The 21,392-nt window shown below is 49.7% G+C and overlaps 1 protein-coding gene across 1 annotated transcript in view; it reads left to right on the top strand.

Moving 5' to 3' along the window:
- The window catches only part of CSMD2 (CUB and Sushi multiple domains 2), a 616,901-nt gene extending 595,829 nt beyond the window's left edge, over positions 1-21,072 (top strand). Inside the window, exons 61-71 of the mRNA XM_018046480.1 lie at positions 505-678; positions 998-1,071; positions 4,163-4,274; positions 4,839-5,018; positions 5,924-5,986; positions 7,259-7,420; positions 9,201-9,313; positions 12,831-12,918; positions 14,313-14,451; positions 14,573-14,788; positions 19,111-21,072. Of these exons, the coding sequence (XP_017901969.1) occupies positions 505-678; positions 998-1,071; positions 4,163-4,274; positions 4,839-5,018; positions 5,924-5,986; positions 7,259-7,420; positions 9,201-9,313; positions 12,831-12,918; positions 14,313-14,451; positions 14,573-14,732 (1,265 nt within the window). The 3' untranslated portion in view covers positions 14,733-14,788; positions 19,111-21,072. The remainder of the gene's footprint in view (positions 1-504; positions 679-997; positions 1,072-4,162; positions 4,275-4,838; positions 5,019-5,923; positions 5,987-7,258; positions 7,421-9,200; positions 9,314-12,830; positions 12,919-14,312; positions 14,452-14,572; positions 14,789-19,110) is intronic.

Genomic DNA, 21,392 nt, shown 5'->3' with positions numbered 1-21,392 from the left:
TTGTGATCAGCTGTAATCATTTTGTACAGCATCTCACTGCAGATTTGTGTAGCCGGTAAGCGATAATAATGACATAAACACGGGACATGTTGACAGAATAGCAAGAGAACAAAGCAAAGTCAACAGCACCTGGACACTAGGTTTGCAGGCACACACGTGTTTCCACACAGCTGGACAAACGCTAGAAGGGAAGGAGCACAAAAATGCAAAACCTGTGGGTAGTCGGGTGAGTTTATTTTCACTCGATGGTCTGAACTTCCTGTAATGTTACTCCTTTAGGTGGATATGATGACTAATAAGCATTTGAATCTGGAAAGGAGAGGAAGCCACAGAGCGGCAGTGAGGCAGGTGCAGCGCTCAGGCAGGGCTTCTCCACAGCCAGAGTTCAAGGGGAGCCAGGAGGAGAGCAGTGCAAAGACCAGTGACTGGGTGGCGGTGAAGGGGGGCGAGCAGACTGAGCTCTGGACAGCGACTTGGACCTGCCTCTCTCCCTCTTCTCCCCAGCTGTGTTCTGCGGAGATCCTGGCGTCCCAGCCCGAGGCAGGAGAGAGGACCGAGGATTCTCCTACAGGTCGTCTGTCTCCTTCTCCTGCCAGCCCCCTCTGGTGCTGGTGGGCTCTCCACGGAGGTTCTGCCAGTCAGATGGGACATGGAGTGGTACTCAGCCCAGCTGCATAGGTGAGAGGTGACCGGGAGCAGGGTGTCCCTGCTGGTGGACATCCTTCTTTAGGGCCCAAGATGGTGAATTTTCTTCCCTGTCTCATCTGCAAAACGGAGCAAGTACTCCTCTGAGCTCCTTAAAACAAGATGTGAAGTAGCCAGCGTTCATATGCTGCTGGGAATCATAGCCAGCTAGGGGGTGACTCGAGGGGAGAGTCCAAAAGGCCGGGTCATCAGGACATGCCTCCATCCCCTTTCTCATGCCTGCTTCTCAGGGTGTGCAGGGACCACCAAAGTTTCTGTGACCATGGTCTGTTTCTTTGTTTTTGCAATCCAGACCCCACACTGACCACATGTGTGGACCCCGGCATGCCGCAGTTCGGGATACAGAACAGCTCCCAAGGCTACCAGGTAACGAGGTCCACCAAGCTCAGGTCTCTGTGCCTGCTGTCCCTTCCGGTCACTATCAGTCTCAGAGGACCCAGGGGCCTTCCTCAGGACAGCACTGGGGGTGGACGAGACATGGGAACCTGAAGAGAGAAGCAGCCTGTCTCTTTAAGCCATGCAGCATGGCAGCCCCTCTCCACCCCCCCACCCCCCGCCCACCCGCAGAAATGGGCAGGTGTTTCCACCAATCAGAGAAGCTGGTGTGGAAGAGCAGGATTCACGTGTAGCTCCATAGACACTGCTCAGTAGCCCCATGTGATGGGGACAGGGTGTTTACAGGAATACAGAAATGAGTGAGACAGGTAAACCTCCTGTCCCCAGGGAAGCCATACCCTATGGGGCCCACACCCGGTGGTCAGAGCAAGCAGGTGCCACATGGGAGGCTGGCCCATCCCAGCCAGATACAGGCTCCAGGGACACATCTCAGAGGGAGCTTCAAAAGGAAAGGATTTGGACCTGGATGGGCCCCTCTGAGTAGAAGGAAGCAGGAAAGGAGGGGGTATGTTCAAGGCAGGACAATGAACCGGAGCCCCCGATGTGCCCAGGGGAATATCAGGGACCACACCGGAGATGGCAGGTCAGGATCTAGCCAAGCAATGACATTTATTCACAAAGACCACGTTTGACAAATATTTACTGCTGTAAACTATTCTAGGCACTAGGAATACAGTGAGAACAAAACAAGCCAAGTGCCTCTAAGGGCTGGTGATGATAAATAAGCAAGATCATTTCTGCAACCAGCAAGCACTGCACGCGGCTCAGTACACAGGGGTGTGGCGGGGAAGTGGGGGTGCTGTTTTAGGAAGTATAGTGAGGGGAGAGGTTTCCTGAGCTTGGACTGTGGTGCCCTTGTGAGAAGGGCGGGCGTACCTGGCAGAGTCGGCCCCAGGGCAGGTTGTGGGACTAGAAAGCAGGCCTGCCAGCAGGTCCAGAGGATAACGAGAGAGGAGAAGGATGTGAAGCCCAAGTGCTAGCCTGGGTTTGAAAACCTCCTTCACTTCACTTGGCACTGCCCTATGAAGTTAAATATTCACACATCCTGTGACCCAGAGGCCCCAGTCATAGGAACCAACCCCGGAGACACTCTCATACATGTTACCAGGAAATGAGGAAAACCATGGCGTGGCCACAGGATGGTTCATCCCTCAGCAGTGAGAAGGAAGGAACCATATCACACAACACAGATGAATCTCAGAAACAGTGCTGAATGTCAAAGGATACTATTTCAAGGAATACTGAAACCAAGAAAAACTTACTCTCTTTAGATATATATGTTCACATGTGTGATAGTGGGCTTCCCAGACAGCGCTAGTGGTAAAGAACCCACCTGCCAATGCAGGAGAGGCAAGAGACACGGGTTCGATCCCTGGGTTGGAAAGATCCCCTGGAGGAAGACATGGCAACCCACTTCAGTCTTCTTGCCGGGAGAATCCCATGGAGAGAGGAGCCTGGTGGGCTGCGGTCCATGGGGTCGCAAAGTGTTGGACACGACTGAAGAGACTTAGCATGCACACACGCACGTATGTGATAGAATTACTTTCTAACAATGCAAGGAAATGAAAAACACAAAATTGAAGTGACTGGTTATCACTGAGGGAGCCAAGCAACATGACAGATAAGGAACACCTAGATAGTTACAACCTTACTGATGCTGTTCCAGCCCATAAGTTGAGTAGTGGGCTCCACTTAAAGTGTCCATTTTATTGTGATTATTCAGGTCTATATATTTGCCATATATTCTTCTTACACACCAAATATCACCTAATAAATTTTAAAAAGAGAGGGGCGTGAACTGGGTCAGGTCAGGCCTTGAGACCATGATAAGCATTTTGGATTTTATTCTCCATGTCATGGGAAACCATTTAAAAGGGACTTAATGTGACCCATCATTTGAACTATCATTCAGGACCCTGAGGTATTAGGGGTTAGGAATGGAAGAACTTAGAAAGGACAGTACTTCCGCATCTTGAGAGAACGATGAGAGTGAGACTGAGCTGAGCGGGGGCAGCAACAGTGGACGCAGAGTGGACATAGTGGACCTACAGAGATTCAAAGGGATCGGGGGAGATTCAAAGGGATCAGGTGGAGATTCAAAGGGATCAGGAGGTAGAGCCAAGAAGACTCAGTGATGGATTGGATGGAGGGGTGGAAGGAAAGGGAGGAAGCAACAATGACCTGAGGGTTTTTATTTGCCCAGCTGGGTGTAGAGAGGTGCCATTTGTTGAATAAAGTGATGAAATACAAAAGTGGGCATGGAGACAGGCCATGGAAGTTAAGTTTCACCTTGAGTTTGATTTGCTCCCAGGCATCATAGAGACATGTGAGGGTTTTGAGCTGGAAAGCAATGTGATCCGAGATGCACTTTAGGAAGCTGAGCTGGCAGCGTTGAGCCCCGTGGATTGGAAATGGAGAGATGGAGCTGGTGGTTGCAGGGAATACCAAGTCAGACAGTGAGGGGCTAGTGGAGGGTGAGGGTGGAGCAGGGGGAGAGATGACAGGGAGGGTGGCAATTCTGCTCATGAGATATTTACAAAGCGCAGCTCTAGATTCTACAGGGGACATGTCCTGAAAAGAATTTATATGTTCATGGAGGGAAGAGACATGCCCAGTAATATTCTACTTCCCACAGTTCCTCACATGTTAGAAAATGCTTCCAAACCCACCCCCACGTTTGTGCGTCACAACATTCCACTGTAGTTGTGGCGGGGCCGTTCATCCCAAGTCTGCACCAGAGGGGCTGAAATGTAGAGAGTTTCGTGCAGCCAGTGGACGCCAGAGCTCACAGCCAGGGTCTTCTGATTCTGAGTCAGGTACTCAGTCCATTGTACTGGACTGAGTTATATCCCGTAAGAGCGTTGACCTGGCCCAAGGAGCTGGGGGAAGCCTTGAGGAAGAGGCATAATGTTAGCTGCCTCAAGGGATAAGCAAGATGTAATCAGGCAGAGAAGCAGAAGGGTGGGTAGCAGTAGGGTGGTGGGGAAGCAAGCAGTCGAGGGATGGGTGTGAAGCATCGCTGGATGGAAGGTGATCCTGGGAACCTCCATCCCGGCCACAGGTTGGAAGCACCGTGCTCTTCCGTTGTCAGAAAGGTTACCTGCTCCAGGGCTCCACCTCCAGGACGTGTCTCCCCAACCTGACCTGGAGCGGAACGCCACCTGACTGTGTCCGTGAGTGCTCCCAGATTACTCCTCTCAGCAGCTCATAACCTCCCCGACCTGGGCCTCCAGGATGTGCTTGAATGCTCTGAGTGACAGGGAGCTCACAACTTTTTCTTGGGACTCTAGTGATCTCTTTGTAGTCCTTACCCCTTGGGGCTCCCACCCCCAGAAGATATTTCTGCACAAAAGCCTTTCTGGTATTCAGAGGCAATTCCTATGCCTTAGCAAAGAAAAAAAAAAAAAAAGAACTTTCCCATGGCTGCAGATACCAACAGTGACAAGGCCCACCCTCAGGATGGAAAATTTCAGGCTTTTGACTGTAATTACTCCCTCTCCCTCAGGAAAAGTGCCTGGGTTCCCTCAGGGTCAACTTAGTCATTATCCATATGACCTCTATCTTGACCACTTGCATAGACATCAAGGCTGGGGTGGGGTATGGGAGGGGATGCTGGCCATGAAAAGGCCCATAAGGGAAAGGATGGGGCTGTTCCATTGAGAAACAGGGGCATGGGGGAGAGGCCTCCTGGAGACCACAATCTCCCCCTACCCAGCAGTGTCTTCCCTCTCATCCAGCCCACCACTGCAAGCAGCCGGAGACACCAAGCCATGCCAACGTTGGGGCGCTGGACCTGCCCTCCATGGGCTATACGCTCATCTATTCCTGCCAGGAAGGCTTCTCCCTCAAGGGCGGCTCCGAGCACCGAACCTGCAAAGCAGATGGCAGCTGGACAGGCAAACCACCCATCTGCCTGGGTGCGTGTGCCCCCTCGGTGAACCTCTCCAGGGTGGGAGGCCAAAGGGGACAGCTGAGCTTGAGTGAGAGGGCCAAAGAAAAGAAAGAAGTGTTATTTCCAGAGGCTGGAAAATCTGCTTCTGATTTTCTGAGGTGCTGAGTCTAGGAGATGAAACCAGAGCAATCTAAAGAGCTCATAGTGAAGCCATCCCAAGTTTTATCTTTTTACCTGAGCTTGAACACTCCCCCCAGGTGTTAGGTATAGCTTCCCTTGTAGCTCAGTCGGTGACAAATCTGCCAGCAGTGCAGGGGATCTGGGTTCGATCCCTGGGTCTGGAAGATCCCCTGGAGAAGGAAATGGCAACCCACTCCAGTATCCTTGCCTGGAAAATCTCATGGACAGAAGAGCCTGGTGGGCCGCAGTCCATGGGGTTGCAAAGAGTCGGGCACAACTGGGCGACTAACACTTACTTACTTACTTAAGGGTTATACTTAATCATCAGACAGAGAAAAACTTTATGTTCCACTAAGCTGGAATAATGCATTATGCATATATGCATATCATAACCTTGATAAAACAGCACCCACTCACCTATCCCTCAGGGTCACCAAGAAGTCCCAGACCTCCCTCCTCCTGTTCTTCATTCATGTGGAATCTCGTTCCCCGACCAGGGATCAAACCCAGGCCTCCTACATTGGAAGCATGGACTCTTACCAATGGATACCAGGGAAATCCCTAACTCTTCGTATCATTCTGAGAGGGGTCCCTAGCATCATCAAAGTAGTCCACCACCTGGTCTGAGAGGATAAGTCCAAGATTTCAAAGACCCCATTGACCTAATGTCGGTGAGGTGGCCTTTATTTTTTCTAATAGAGCAGAGACTAGAGGCTGAACCTGTCTCCTTCCCTTCTCTTTCCCCAGCAGAGGTCCGGCCCAGTGGGAGACCCATCAACACTGCCCGGGAGCCTCCACTCACCCAAGCTTCTGGTATGTCTAGAGCTTTGGCTCAAGAAACTGGTGTAGCTTCCTTCATCTAGTTACCCAGGAACATGCACATGAGTTTCTGAGTACTCAGTGGAAAGGCATGGAAGCAGTCTACAGAGCCCAACAGAGTTCCCCGTCTACCTCCCAACCCCAGGCGGACCTCAGGAGGAAGTAAGCTTGCGGGAAACAGAAAACGCATCCAGAAGAAAGACCAAAGCCTTCTAGAAACATGTCCAGAGCTTCAAGCTCTGGAGCCACAGACTGCCCCAACCCCTCCTGGCACAGGTCCAGGCAGTGTGTGGCCATACAGACACAGGTCCTGCTGAGGGAGCTTGCTGGAAAGGGTTATGTTTTTAAGACAGGTATTGTGTCTTTCCAAGTGTGATGTCCAGAACGGGCTCGGAACTACAGGTGGGGCCTAATGCAAAATTATTCTAGACTTATCATATCCTTTTTTGAACCATTTTCTTTTATTTACCATATTAGTGTGTGTGTTATACAAAAAAAAGATTAGATTTGGCATCAAGCTCAATTCAAGTTCCGTTTTGGTCACTGACCAGCTGTGTCCTTGGACAAATAACCTTCACCTCTTGAGCTTCAGTTGACCTTTCATTAAAATAGGATTCATGATACTCTCCTTAGAAAATTACTATAAGGATAAATAGCAGTTTTAGTAGCTGTCATTCATTTTATGCGTTTATGTTTTAACAATCATTTAACCCCTGATGAGGTAAGTGGGATGGCCCCCATTTACAGAGCTACAGGTGTGGCCTGCACAGGTGAGGAAGTGGAGGCTCTTGCACGTGGTCAGACAACCGATAAGGGAGAGGCCAGGGTGAGAGTCCATATCTGCCTGACTGCCTTTGTCCATGTTCCTATCTACAGCTTAATACTAACGCTGGTTTTCTCTCCTCTCTTTTTCCCTTTCTCCATCTTTTCAACCCCTTCCCTCTTGTTTTTTCTCCTTCTCTCTTCTAGTTCATTCACTCCCTCCTTCTCTCTCTCCCTTCCTCTCTTTCTCTCTCTCAAACACACACTTTGATTTTTTCCCTTTTCTCCATCCACTTCCTCTCTGCCTCTCTTTCCCTCCACCCATCCACTCTGAGACACACAGCATCACAAGGAGATCAGAGCACTCCAGCCCCGCCCCACCCCGGCATGTTAGACGCTGGGGAAGACAGTCTAAGGGCGTGAACTGGGGTCAGTCATCAGGGGGCCTCAGTTCTGCCAGCACATGTGAAAGTCCCTCTCACATCTGTTTCTTAACTCCTGTAGTTCCTGGGGATGTTTTTGCCAAGAATTCCCTATGGAAAGGGGCCTATGAGTACCAGGGGAAGAAGCAGCCAGCCATGCTCAGGGTGACTGGTTTCCAGGCCATCAACAGCAAGGTCAATGCCACCATGATTGACCACAGCGGCGTGGAGCTGCACTTGTCTGGTAAGGTGCAGGCCACCTGCGGGAAACCTGCCAGATGGTGAGGGCGATGGGCACACGCTCAAACGTCACTTTCTTGCGCTGTCCTGCAAGGCTCAGATTGGTCTGGTAGGCAGGGAAGAGGAAATGTCCACTCATCTTTGTTTACATGGTAAAAGCACCACCGACTACAGGTAAATGGTTAGATGGCAAACATTAGTAAATTGAAAGTAGGAAAAAAAAAAAAAACTCTTACAAATAAAGAAAGATAGACAGATATCCCTAAAAACCGAACCTAAAATAGAGGCAAATAACTCCCAGAAGCCAAAGTACAGATAACAAACAAATGGAAAAATATTTTTAGCAATAATCAAAAGAAGCGGAAAATGTCACTTTCCGCTTATTCCACTTTGTTTAAGCCATAAATGTTGGTGCTAGTCCAGTGAAGGTAGTACTGGTCCAAGTATGAAAGCGTGTAGTTGAACAAAATAATTTGGCAGTTTGTATCAAGAGCCATGAAAATGAGTGGACCCATCAATTACAGTGCTAAGAATTTTTATCAGAAGAAATAGTTATAGAGGGAATCAAACATTTGTGAAAAAAGAATGGGCTAATTGTATAACATAACACCTGGGAATAGAAAATTGTCTCAGAAGAAATGGATATATTAATTATAGTATGTCTGCTGGATAAAATATTATGCCAATTTGGGAGAAAGTACACCCACTATAATGCATTTAAAATTTGACTCCAGTTTTTAAAGGGAAAAAAATATATTCGTAAGAAAGAAAATTGAAAGTAATTACACCTATGTGGTTAACAGTGGTTATTTCTCAGAAATGAGACCAGGAATGAATTTTCTTTCTTCATGCATCTCTGCATTTGCCAAAATTTCCCCAATTTTCAAATTTTATACAATCAGAAAAACTAAATGTCTTGGAAAGCAAGAGTTTATTGAATAAATGGGCAGATCGATAGAAGCATGAGTACATGTGGATACACAGCCCAGCATGCGTCACACTCATTCATGCGTGCACACGCAAACACAACTAGTGTTCACATTCACTCAGTTGCTCTAAAACGGAGTCCTAAACACATCCGCACGCTCTGGTACACGTGCCCTCCTGTATCCCCTGCACCCACTGAATTATAAGCACACCATGTGTTAACTGACCCTTACCATATACAAAACCCTATTCCCTTTACCCTCAAGCACGCATGTCTAAACAGGAACACAACCACAGACCAGTAATCCAGTTGTTTATTAGCACACATATGCACATTCTTGCATATCCTCACATTTCAGCCTACACAAACTCACAGGCCGCACTGCACTTACCTAACTCCAGTTATACGTGGATGTTTATAGCAATACCTACACATGAAATCCTGCTCGGGGGTGTCCCGTGGTAAAGAATCCACCTGCCAACACCGGAACACAGCTTTGATCCCTGCTCCACGAGGATCTCAAACGCCGCAGAGCAGTGAAGCCCATGTGCCACAACTCTTAAGCCTGTGCTCTCGAGCCTGGGAACCACAGCTCCTGAAGCCTGTGCACCAAGAATGCTCTGCTGCAAGAGAAGCCGCTGCAGTGAGAGGCCCATGCACAGCAACTAGAGAGTGGCCCCCACTCACAGCAGCTGGAGGAAAGCCCCAAAGGCAGCAGAAACCCAACACAGCCAAAAACAAATAAATTAATTAAAAAAAAATCCTGCTCAGACACTCACACCCACATACCCACAAACTTGCGTTTTGAAAATTTACCGGATCTTTCAAGTGTACCCTCTGAACTTTCTCTTCCCAGGAATTTATAAGAAAGAAGATTTCCATCTCTTCCTTCAAGTTTACCAGATTACAGGGCCTGTGGAGATCTTTGTGAATAAGTTCAAAGATGATCACTGGGCTTTAGATGGGCATGTAAGTTCACCAGAACCTCTCTCAGGCCTTGACTTCCCTGCCTCCTTGCCCTGTAACTGATTCCCATGTCCCTGGCCGGAAGGAGGGGGACGAAGTGGGTGGAAACTCTTAGGATCGACGTGGCAACTTGGGAGGAGGGCTTCTATGGGGCCAGGACTGGGACCAAGGGTGTCCCCATCTGCTAGTGAAGTGAAAAGACAAAAAGGGCCAGGAGGCTGAGTCTAGAGGTTGGTGTATCTGAGTGAGATAGATTCTTAAGTGTGAGCAGAAAACAGAATTATAAGCCACAAGGACCTACTGTCCAGCACAGGGAACTCTGCTCCATGCTCTGTGGCAGCCTGGATGGGAAGGAAGCTTGGGGGAGAATGGATACATGTGTATGTATGGCTGAGTCCCTTTGCTGTGCACCTGAAACAATCATAACGTTGTTAATCGGCTATGCCCCAATACGAAGTAAGAAGTTTAAAAACAAAACAAAAACAAAAAACGGGCCAAAGATGAAAAAAGAAAAGAACAGAAGAAATGGGAGGTTGGCAGCCCAAGAGTAAAGTCAGGCACGAGGTGGTGGTGGGAGCTGGGAGAAGGTGGTGAGTCCCAGGCACACACTGAGTGTCTTTGCACACTTAAGGATCTTCACACCCTTGAGGGTGATTCAGCACAGCTTGAGTCACCAGGACCTGGGGAAAGGAGGCGGCTCCTCAAATCCCCTTGTGGGAAAGACTTGTTCCTCGCACGGGCCTTCTTCAGGTGGAATCCAGGTCTCCGGGGATACTTCTCTGCCCAGACCTTTCAGTTTCACAGGCAGGGATGTGGAGCAGTCACCCATCACTCTGTCAGCTTCCCTGTCTTGGGTTACTGAGCTAGAAGGGGAGGGGCGGGAAGGAGGAGGAGGTCCTGAGGCCAGAGAAACAGAGAGCTGAGTCAGGGGGCACCCTCACGGCTAAGACCAGCTGGTAGAGGGCTGAGGGTTGAGTGACTTTGCTGATAAACACTAAAGGAGAAGCGAGTGGCTTCTCCAGGGGCTGGTGCATGGGGTTAGTTCCTGGGGATTCTCGAGAGTATTCTGTGGATGCCCTTGGGTATCCTTGTCCTGGCTGGCTTTAATAGTAGAAGTCCAGCTGCCGTGCCAAGACAAGAGACTCCCCCATACTGAGAGGAGGGCAGCCAGAGGCGAGAGAACAAGGGTCAAACTTGGGAGCTGGAGTGCAGGCCAGGGAATAGGTGTTAGGGGTGCTCTGGAGGGCCAGGAACCGCCAGAGCCGCTGCCTGGGATGACAGCCAACCATTGGACCCACTTCTGTGTCACCCAGAAGTGACAGGAGGGGAGGTCAGCCTGGAGCGCAGTGGACAGAGGGCTGCACCTGGGGATGGAGCGGGAGTCAGAAGGGACGCCAGTAGGACAAACATCCTCAGAGTTTGCATGTCTGTGTCCGGGACACAAGCCTCATAGAAGCCAAGTGCAGAGGGAGCCAGAAGCAGTTATGTCCCCAGCTACCCGCCTCCAAAATTAATAGCTTATTGGAATAGGGATGAATACCCCAAAGTATGTTCAGTCTGCGAAGTAAGTTTTCATCATGGTTTGGTTTGTTCCACTGTGTTCTAAAACTCATTTTTTTTTTTTGCACAATAAAATAGTTAACACATATCTAGAGCCTATTAAGTGTTCTAAGCATTTTATCTATATTTAGTTCAGTTCAGTTCAGTCGCTCAGTTGTGTCCGACTCTCTGCAACCCCATGAATCGCAGCACGCCAGGCCTCCCTATTCATCACCATCTCCCAGAGTTCACTCAGACTCACGTCCATCGAGTCCGTGATGCCATCCAGCCATCTCATCCTCGGTCATCCCCTTCTCTTCCTGCCTCCAATCCCTCCCAGCATCAGAGTCTTTTCCAATGAGTCAGTTCTTCGCATGAGGTGGCCAAAGTACTGGAGTTTCAGCTTTAGCATCATTCCTTCCAAAGAAATCCCAGGGCTGATCTCCTTCAGAATGGACTGGTTGGACCTTCTTGCAGTCCAAGGGACTCTCAAGAGCCTTCTCCAACACCACAGTTCAAACGCATCAATTCTTCGGCACTCAGCTCTCTTCACAGTCCAACTCTCACATCCATACATGATCACAGGAAAAACCACAGCCTTGACTAGACGGATCTTTGTTGGCAAAGTAATGTCTCTGCTTTTAAATATCTGTCTAGGTTGGTCATAAGTTTTCTTCCAAGGAGTAAGCATCTTTTAATTTCATGGCTGCAATCACCATCTGCAGTGATTTTGGAGCCCCAAAAAATAAAGTCTGAGACACTGTTTCCACTGTTTCCCCATCTATTTCCCGTGAAGTGATGGGACCAGATGCCATGATGGTCATTTTCTGAATGTTGAGGTTTAAGCCAGCTTTTTCACTCTCCTCTTTCACTTTCATCAAGAGGCTTTTTAGCTCCTCTTCACTTTCTGCCATAAGGGTGGTGTCATCTGCATATCTGAGGTGATTGATATTTTTCCTGGCAATCTTGATTCCAGCTTGTGTTTCTTCCAGCCCAGCATTTCTCATGATGTGCTCTGCATAGAAGTTAAATAAGCAGGGTGACAATATACAGCCTTGACATACTCCTTTTCCTATTTGGAACCAGTCTGTTGTTCCATGTCCAGTTCTAACTGTTGCTTCCTGACCTGCATATAGGTTTCTCAGGAGGCAGGTCAGGTGGTCTGGTATTCCCATCTCTTTCAGAATTTTCCACAGTTGATTGTGATCCACACAGTCAAAGGCTTTGGCATAGTCCATAAAGCAGAAATAGATGTTTTTCTGGAACTCTCTTGCTTTTTCGATGATCCAGCAGATGTTGGCAATTTGTTCTCTGGTTCCTCTGCCTTTTCTAAAACCAGCTTGAACATCAGGAAGTTCACGGTTCACATATTGCTGAAGCCTGGCTTGGAGAATTTTGAGCATTACTTTACTAGTGTGTGAGATGAGTGCAATTGTGCAGTAGTTTGAACATTCTTTGGCATTGCCTTTCTTTGGGATTGGAATGAAAACTGACCTTTTCCAGTCCTGTGGCCACTGCTGAGATTCCCAAATTTGCTGGCATATTGAGTGCAGCACTTTCCCAGCTTTATCTGTACTGACTCATATCAGTCTCGCAGCAACCCTATGACATAGGGACTGTTATTGTTCCCTTTTTAAAATGAGAAACTGAGGCACCAACAGATTCAGTGACTGGACCAGAAGAAGTAAAAATATCTCCCTCCCTCCTACAAGCAGTCGGAGCCCTGCCCCGTCCCCAGCGCCTCGCCCTCACCTGGGTGTGGGCAGAGAGCCGATGTCTGCGGGGGTGACAAGCGGCAGGTGTCACCAGCCAGCGTGTTTGGCAGCGGGCACCTGTGGGCATAGCTCCGGCCTGGCTGGCAAGACCTCTGGCTCCTTCTGGCACCCCTCCAGGGTTTGTGTAGGTGGAATGTGAGGAGCCACATGAATGTGCATATGTGTGTTAATAAACCAGATTACCCTCTCTGTGCCCACCCTCACAGGTCTCCTCAGAGTCCTCTGGAGGCACCTTCGTCTACCAAGGCTCTGTCAAGGGCCAAGGCTTCGGGCAGTTCGGCTTTCAAAGACTTGGTAACTAGCACATGTCCCTGGAGTGTGAGCTCGAGCGTGTGATGGGGAAATGTGTGTATCGGCGTGGACAGCAGGGGATGGGTGAAGTTTAACAGTCTGGGGGGGGGGGGCGGTTCTTAGCCTCTCTAGGGTCAGGGATATCTTTGAGATTTTGATAGAAGCTGTGACATACCTCCTCGGAAACAAGCACAGTACATGATACAGGCAACCACGGCCAAACCGTTTCCTGCTCAGCCCTGGAGTTGAGAGCCCCCAGCTTCAGGGACACTGGGCCTCAGATGTGCCCGTCCTCAACACTACCTGGCCAGCCCTGAAGCATTGCTAAGCCCACCCCAAGCATTATGACCACGTGGGGCTCACAGGGGCATCTCAGCCCTAGAAGGGTGGTTTCCCTGTCCCCATTTTACAGATGAGAATATTGAGTGTCAAGGAGGCATTCTTCCCTACTTCCTGCCCAGCATCTTTACCCTGCACCACACATCATCAGTGTCAAGCATCCTCACCCCTGAGATTGGCCTGGACCCAGAGCCTCGAATGGGGAGAGGGGTCCTGGCTTCTGGGAAGCAGTGCAGGAGGAGACAGGAGGCAGCCCCCAGTGCTTGAGGGTCAGCTCTGTACCCCCTCAGGATGCTGACACTCCAGTCTCCTGGGACCCCCATCTGCCAAGGCAGTGCTGTGTTTTCAGCTCTGATCTTCAGAGAGCTCCTCCTGGTCTTCAGTGGAAACCTGCTTCCCTGTGGCTCCCACTCCACCCCACTCCTCCCCTGGAGCTGTTCTCAGCTCTGCCCTCTTAGCTGCAGGAGTGAAAGCTCTCCCCCTTCTATACAGCAGCCTTGTGAAGACTTGAGGGTAGTCCCCTCATATGCTGGAGTGACCCAGGAGACCGAGTTCTCATTCTGACTGCACCACCGATGAAGCCAGAGAGACCCTGCCCCTCTCCGAGGGAGCCTCAGCCCCCTCATTCGGTGGGGCACTCTCACAGTGGTCTTCCTAGGCCTCCCAGTCAGAGAGGGGGAGCGGGGAGGAGGGGGAGGCCCTGAGCACCCTCTCCCCCATCTCCCACTCTCCAGAGCGGGCCCACCTTCATCTGCCTTATAGTTTGGCTTCCTTGGAAGGTTTCACGTGATAAAAGGCTTCTAGGGCCAAAAGAAGCTTGAAAACTTCCAAGGGGCTGCACTCTTTTAAGGCTCTGGGGCACAGTTTCAGATTCTCCAGCAGACTGGCTTCCGCAGGCCTGACCAGCACGTGCGGACTGACCACCCTTCTCCAGGGGATGGCCCAGTTTGGGGGGGGAGGCAGCCGGTGGGCCCTGGGCAGCACCCCGAGCCGCACCCCGCTTCCCAGCAGCGGCCACCGTGTCTGTGACCTGAGGTTTCTGCTCTGGGACTTTGCAGACCTCAGGCTGCTGGAGTCAGACCCGGAGTCCATCGGCCGCCACTTCGCTTCCAACAGCAGCTCAGTGGCAGCCGCCATCCTGGTGCCTTTCATCGCCCTCATCATTGCTGGCTTCGTGCTTTATCTCTACAAGCACAGGTACGGGGCAGGGACGAGAGGGCCCCACAGCGGGTGCCCCACCCCACCCCAGAGCCTCCCTCTCCCCCTTAGAGCCCTGAGTCTCTCTTGACAGCTTGTTCATGCTCTACCTCACTCCCAGGAGAAGACCCAAAGTTCCGTTCAATGGCTACGCTGGCCACGAGAACACGAACGTTCGGGCCACGTTTGAGAACCCGATGTACGACCGCAACATCCAGCCCACAGACATCATGGCCACCGAGGCGGAGTTCACAGTCAGCACGGTGTGTACAGCGGTATAGCCCCCAGGCCCGGCTGCCATCGCCGCCGCCACCGAGAGCCCCGCCTCCGGCAGCCGGTGAGCCCCGCACCCCTGTAGACTTGTCCAGCGCGAGGGGGATGGAGTGCCCGCTACTGCCCTGTGCCAGCCACTGAGGCTGGCACCTCCCTACGCCTGGGACAGGGACCCTTGTCACCCCCTTTACAGATGGGAAAACTGAGGCACAGAGAAAGGAATTAACTTGGCCAAGATCACATAGCTAGCAAGAAGTAGGATGGCAGGATCAGAATTCAGTCCCAGGCAGGGGGCTCCAAGACTGTGCTCTTAGCCACTGGGCTCAGCAAAATACCCAAGTAGGTGTATTAGTCAGAACTCTCCAGAGAGAGAGAGAGAGAGACATATATATATACAATATATGCATATGTATGTCCACATATATATATAAAGTCTCAAGATGTGTGTGTGTATATATATATACATATTATATTTATATTGTATACATAGATACAGATAAAGAAGGAGAAATTTATTTTCAGGAGTTGACTTACAGGATTGTGGGGCCAGTAAGTCTCAAGTCCACATGGCAGGTCGGTAGGCTGGCAATTGCATCAGGGGTTGAAGTTGTGATCTTGAGAAAGGCAGTCTAGAGGCAGAATTCCATCTTCTCAAAGGAGACCATAGTCTTTTCTCTTAAGGCCTTCAACTAATTGGTGAGGTCCACCTAGATTATGGAGGGTAATCTGTTTATCTAAAAAAAATTCCTTTAGTACAACAGCTAGACTGGTGTTTGACCAAGCAGCTGGACCCCAGAGCCTAGGCAGGTTGGCATAGATAATTAACCATCACCTAGAACATCATAGACAGATCAACACCATACTTGGCATTAAGCAAGACAGATGGGCCCCCGTTACACAGACAGAGGGGAAGACACACACGGAGGCTCCTAAGGGTCCACTGGACACTGTTTCACACTCACACACACACAGACGCCTGACCAGGAGGAGCTGATGAATCTGGAAGGTGTCCTCTTTCCCCGCTATGTCCCTTCTCACTGATATCCCTTCCTCTGGGGGCTGAGAACCTGCAGGAAGGGCCCCCACGAGGTGTGCTATGTCGTCTTCCGCAGACATTGCTTTCTGGGCGAGGCAGGGCCCTCTCTCAGGTGCCTCTGCAACCTTAGCACACCCAGCTCTGGAGAGAAGTGTCCCAGGGCTCCAGAGAGGTGGGGTTCCAACAGGGCACGGGAGTCATCAACCAGAGCCTCGCCCAGGGACAGCTCTCCCTTCCAGGCCCCCGTCTGTGTCAGCGTTTGTGATGGGCCATCCCTGGAGGGGTCAGGCGCTGTGGGCAAGGGTGAAACGTGTAGGCTGACAGGAATGGCAGGACTGGAAATGCCAGGGGAGCTAGACTAGTGAGAGGGATTGTGAAGTGTCCACCCAGCCCTGACTGCCTCCTCCCTGACGTGTGTCGCTTCCTTTCGTCCTCACACCAACTCCCTGAGGATTTTCACCACTTCAGCCAGAGTCCCAGCCCACACACACAGTCAGGGCTGCTGCCCTCAAACCTCCCTGCCTTAAGCTCTCTGCCAGCTGCCCTTGACCCTCCCCGCCCCGCTCTGGGTCCACTTTTTTCCTCTAGATCATTTCTGTTGCTTAAGCCTAAGCTTAAAAGTGTAGGTCTTAATATAATTTATACATAAAGAAATAAAAATTATTTTCAGAATATATAAGTGAAGTGAAAGTCATTCAGTCATGTCTAACTCTTTGCAAACTTATGGACTATACAGTCCATGGAATTCTCCAGGCCAGAATACTGGAGTGGGTAGCTGTTCCCTTCTCCAGGGGACCTTTCCAACCCAGGGATTGAACCCAGGTCTCCCACATTGCAGGTGGATTCTTTACCAGCTGAGCTTCCAGGGAAGCCCAAGCACACTGGAGTGAGTAGTCTATCCCTTCTCCAGTAGATCCTCCCAACCCAGGAATCGAACCGGGGTCTCCTGCATTGCAGGCGAATTCTTTACCAGCTGAGCTACCAGGGAATCCTCAGACTATATAAAGGCAACTATTAATACAAATAATTAATTTATTGAGTTTTTCTGCACCAAAACACATATGTAAAGAAGGAAGTTAATTCTTCCAGTGAGATCATTTTAAAACATCCAAGTTAGTCCTGAGTTTTCACCTTTCTGCTCCATCTTTACTTTTTCCTGCCTTTTCCCCCACTCATACAAATGTAAAGAAGAAAAAAGCAAAATCCCCTCTGATGACATAAATCAGGCCTTACAGATGTCAACTCAAAGAAAATGCACAACGTGAGAGTTGTGGGTTAGTTTTATTGGGGGCAAAATGAGGGCTGCAGCCTGGGAGAAAGCACCTCAGATAGCTCTGAGGAACTGCTCCAAAGAGGTGGTGGAGGAAGAACAGTATTCATGTGATCTTGGTGAAGCGGGGATACAAGCCATCAAGCACACATCTTTCCAGAGTGTTTCTACTAGTCTCAGGAAGCTTCTGCTAGTCGCAAGGAGCAAATGTCACCATGAAGGACTTCAGTGGTTCTCTAGATATGAGGAGATACAAGGATTGGGCTCATAACATCAGCTTCTGAAAATAGCTATCTGAAGACCTGTCCTGCCAGCTTTCCTCGAGTACAGAGGGCCTCATGTCCGCTCTCCACCCTGAACTCTTTTCTGGGAGTGCTGAAAATCAGCAGCTGCAGCAGCATGTGATTTCATCCTTGTAGAGGGAGACGGCAAGTCCCCATGGCGAGTGTCAGTGTGTAGTTTGACTCAGGTGATCCGTAGTGACTCTGAACCTTGAGTTGCAGAATTATTAAACAGAAAAGAAAAGAAACAAGAATATCCCAGCAACTATATAAAAAAAAGTGTTTACAATGAAAAACAAAAAGAAAGGTTATATTCACTGGTAGAGTTGTTGCAATTTGGGCAGGACCGTTTATGCTGATTTTTCCAACATTATAATTAATATCATCCCCTTCTGCTCTTGAAAGTGTCCTAACTTAGGTGGTAAATTGTATGGTCTCCCTCTTCACTGGGGACTAAAAAGACTATTGGCTTACTTCATTGAGGTTGCAAACTACATGGAAGCCCAGATTCCAAATATCTGTAACATATATTTCACCAAGCACATGAGAAATGATAGCCGGCTTCATTTCTGACCCCTTGATAAAATCCGTGAGACAGAAATACAAGTGTCCCAAGAAAAAACGTTGATGCCTTAGAATAAAAGAGAGAGAGAAAGGAACAAGGATGTCCGGTGACCCGTACACACCCTTGCCCTCGCCTTCTGCTTCACAGCTGGCGCTCTGCTGGGTCCCAGGTGCCCGCGTGCATGAGGTTTCGCCTCTGGGTCCTCTGGGGTTGGTGGCTCCAAGCCTAGGCAGCCCTCACGCTGCCCCTCGCTGGCACCCAGGGCCTCAGGCCACAGCTTCCCCCAAGGCCCCTTCATTCCCTCCTGGCCTACCTAGAGCTGGAACAGAGAAGGTGCTGCTTGGCTCAGGGAGGCGATTTGCCAAAAACCACTCTGAACAGGCACAGGTACACATACCCATCACCTGAGTGGCAAAGTGATAAATTCAAATGATGCCCAACAAGAACGGCTGCAATTAAATAACCCCACACAGGGAAGTCATCGAGGCCCATAGGTTCAGCAAGTAAGAACCAGAGGGCAGGGCCATGCTATCACTTTCAAGGACCCCTTCTTCTGCTTAAAAAAACATATTAAAAATGATACTTTACTATTATAAAGATGAATATAAACCAGGCTGAATTTATTATTGAGTGAGTGAAGTTGCTCAGTCGTGTCCAACTCTTTGCAATCCCATGGACTGTAGCCTACCAGGCTCCTCCATCCATGGAATTTTCCAGGCAAGAGTACTGGAGTGGGTTGCCATTCCCTTCTCCACCGGATCTTCCCAACTCAGGAATTGAACCCAGGTCTCCCGCATTGCAGGCAGACACTTTACCATCTGAACCACCAGGGAAGCCCATAAATTTATTATTACATGGCCATTATTATTATATTTACTTTTTTCCTTCTGATTTTGAAAGAAGTTAAAAACATCTTTCTGGGCCCCTAAAAGAGTAGCAGCTCCATAGGCACAGGACATCCTGTGGCTGACAGGTAAGTCGGCCCTGCCTGGGGAAAATGTGACATTAGGAAGATACACATTTTTCTGTGTACATTTCCTACCTGTATCCCCACCCTCAGTTCAGGAAGATTAAAAATCTTCAAAGGTAAAGATCAAGGCAACTAATTGTTTTCCTTCTTTCCCCTTTATTCCTTCTCTGCTTTGCCTCTCTCCTCCCACCTTTTTTCTGCTCCCATCCCCCACCCACTGCCCCTCTTGTTTTGCAAACTCTGGTGCCATGTGTTTGCACCCAGTTCTCCAGGGGACAGGAAGTAAGCTCCCCTGGCACAGTGCCCAGTGCCCATCTTCGTCTGTCTCTCCGCCCGTGTCTGCTACCACTGGGACTTGGGCCCTCGCCCTGCCGCCATCTGCCCCTGCCACCCTGGAGAGGAGGCCCACTCTGCCCTGACTGGGGGCCCTAAAAGAAGAGGGGCTGCCGCCGGAGGAAGGAAGTTGTGGATTGAAAAGAGCAAAGGATGTTGCGGGTGTGCACGTGTGTGTAGGTCCTGAACGCACACAAACAGACACCTCTCCTTTATGTGAGTCCTATGGAAGAGACCACAGAAGCTTCAAAAAGTGAAATGCGTGTGAAAGATGCCCCTGCTCCCCCCACAAACGCAGAGAAGAGGAAAGACGATGCAGTGGAGATGTTAGCATCCTCTGGCGGTCGGTACCCAGAGACCAACTGCAGAAAGACAGCAAGGATTACCCCCAGGGCAGGAAACGATCGGAAGAAATCGTTTGGAAATCAGTTTCTTTTATTTTTTTTCCTAAGATAATTTTATTGAGTTCTAAACCCAGTGAATTCAAAAGTCCTCCTAGGTCAAAGGCAACAGTGAAAAAGTAGGGCCTGTCACGGGGAGGTAAGAGCAGGAAGCCGGCCAGAAGCCCAAGGTCAAGTCTGGCTGGTAACTGACAAAGAGAAGAGAAACAAGCGTAGCCCAGACAGGGACAGCAAGTCTGCAGGCATCAGATTGGTGCTGGAAGGGACAGGAGAGCAAACCTAGCCCAGGGTTCAAAAATAATGGCTTCCAGGGACTGAGTTTTTCCTCTGCACCTGACACTTTATGCAGATCATTTCTAGACTATACAGCAATCAGGGAGGGTAAGAAATAGTATTCTGGATGGATGAGAAGGCAGAAAGTGAAGAAATGTAAGCCACATGGTTAGTAAGTGTGGGTCTGGTTCCAAAGTCCACTACACCAGCTGCCAGAAACCCAGGTCTCCAAGGGGGTAAGAGTGGGTGAATCTCCAAGCGGAACTGTGGCCAGGGCTGGTGGGCCAGACAGGGGCCCCATGTGTCCTCTCTGGATTCCATCCTCTCCATCTTGGCAGCATCAGGGCAAGGATGGTACGCCAGGCTTCCTGGAGCTGCCGCTGGCCCCTCAGCTCCCTGCAGCCCCTCATCATAGCAGACAGAAGCCCTAGAAGCTCCAAAATCAAAAGAATGGAGTGAATGAGGCACATCCTCTCCAGCTCCTTGCAAGCAGGTTTGATTTACTTCGCGTTTCATTGTGCTTGGGTCATTGATGAATTCTATTTAAGTATTGCTGAGAAGCTAATGAGTTTGGAAATCAAACTGCGGCACTTAAGAGTCAGTGTCTCTGTCCTCGGGAAAGACCCCGTGGGCTCAAGCCCCTGTGCATGTGTGACCTGCTGGCCTCAGAAGTTCAGATCACAGACCAAACCCAGGAATGACAGAAACATACAGGAGGGACGCCTGGCATGTAAGCAGATTCTGAGTCGGAACCCTGAGATCTGACTCACGTGTAAATGGACTGAAGATGTGACTACGACTGCCAATGGCAGGAGCCCAGATGCCCGCACCTGCTCTTGGATCACAGCATCCCTGGGCTTGGCCAGAGAGGTCCAGTTCAGACACACACCCCCATACGCTCATCTCTTTCTTTCTCTGGAAGCAAACGCAGGAAGCTCTTTGGCTGCTCCCTCCCCACTTCTTACAAGCCTGGGAAACCAACCAGTGGACTCCTCCTCCAGCCCTGCCTCCGCCCCTCCCCTTGTGAAGCCCCAGGAGATGCCCACAGAGCACATGCTGGTGGGGCGCCCAGCACTCTGCTCTGCATTCCCTTTTCCCACCTCTGGCATTTTCTCTCCACCTCCAGAGGCTTGGAAGCAACCAGGGCAGAATAGGCCCTTCGCCCGCCATTCACACCATGTACCCACCGCCATCCCATGAGGTTAAAAAAAAAAAAAAAGTAAAACAAAAACAAACAAAAAAAATCTTTTGTACAGAGATATATTTTTATTATACAAAGTTTGTACAGTACCAAAAAAGAAAGAAAAAAAAAGGTGTAAATTTTTTTTCATTATTGTAGGTAAATGGTAGTGGAAGACTTTTTTGTAAATGTAATAAAAATGTATAAATATGGTTTTCAGAAAACATCAAGTGCTGTAAATATGTAATCTACACACCTTCTTGGCTTGTCTGCAGTATATACACTTAATTTATCTGTCTCTGTATATGAGGCTTCCCCCTGGGGTCCTGCATTATGGTACTTTCCTGAATTTGAAAGCA

Source organism: Capra hircus, chromosome 3 (genome assembly GCF_001704415.2).
Source record: "Capra hircus breed San Clemente chromosome 3, ASM170441v1, whole genome shotgun sequence".
NCBI lineage: Eukaryota > Metazoa > Chordata > Mammalia > Artiodactyla > Bovidae > Capra > Capra hircus.
This window is presented reverse-complemented; position numbering and strand designations above follow the sequence as displayed.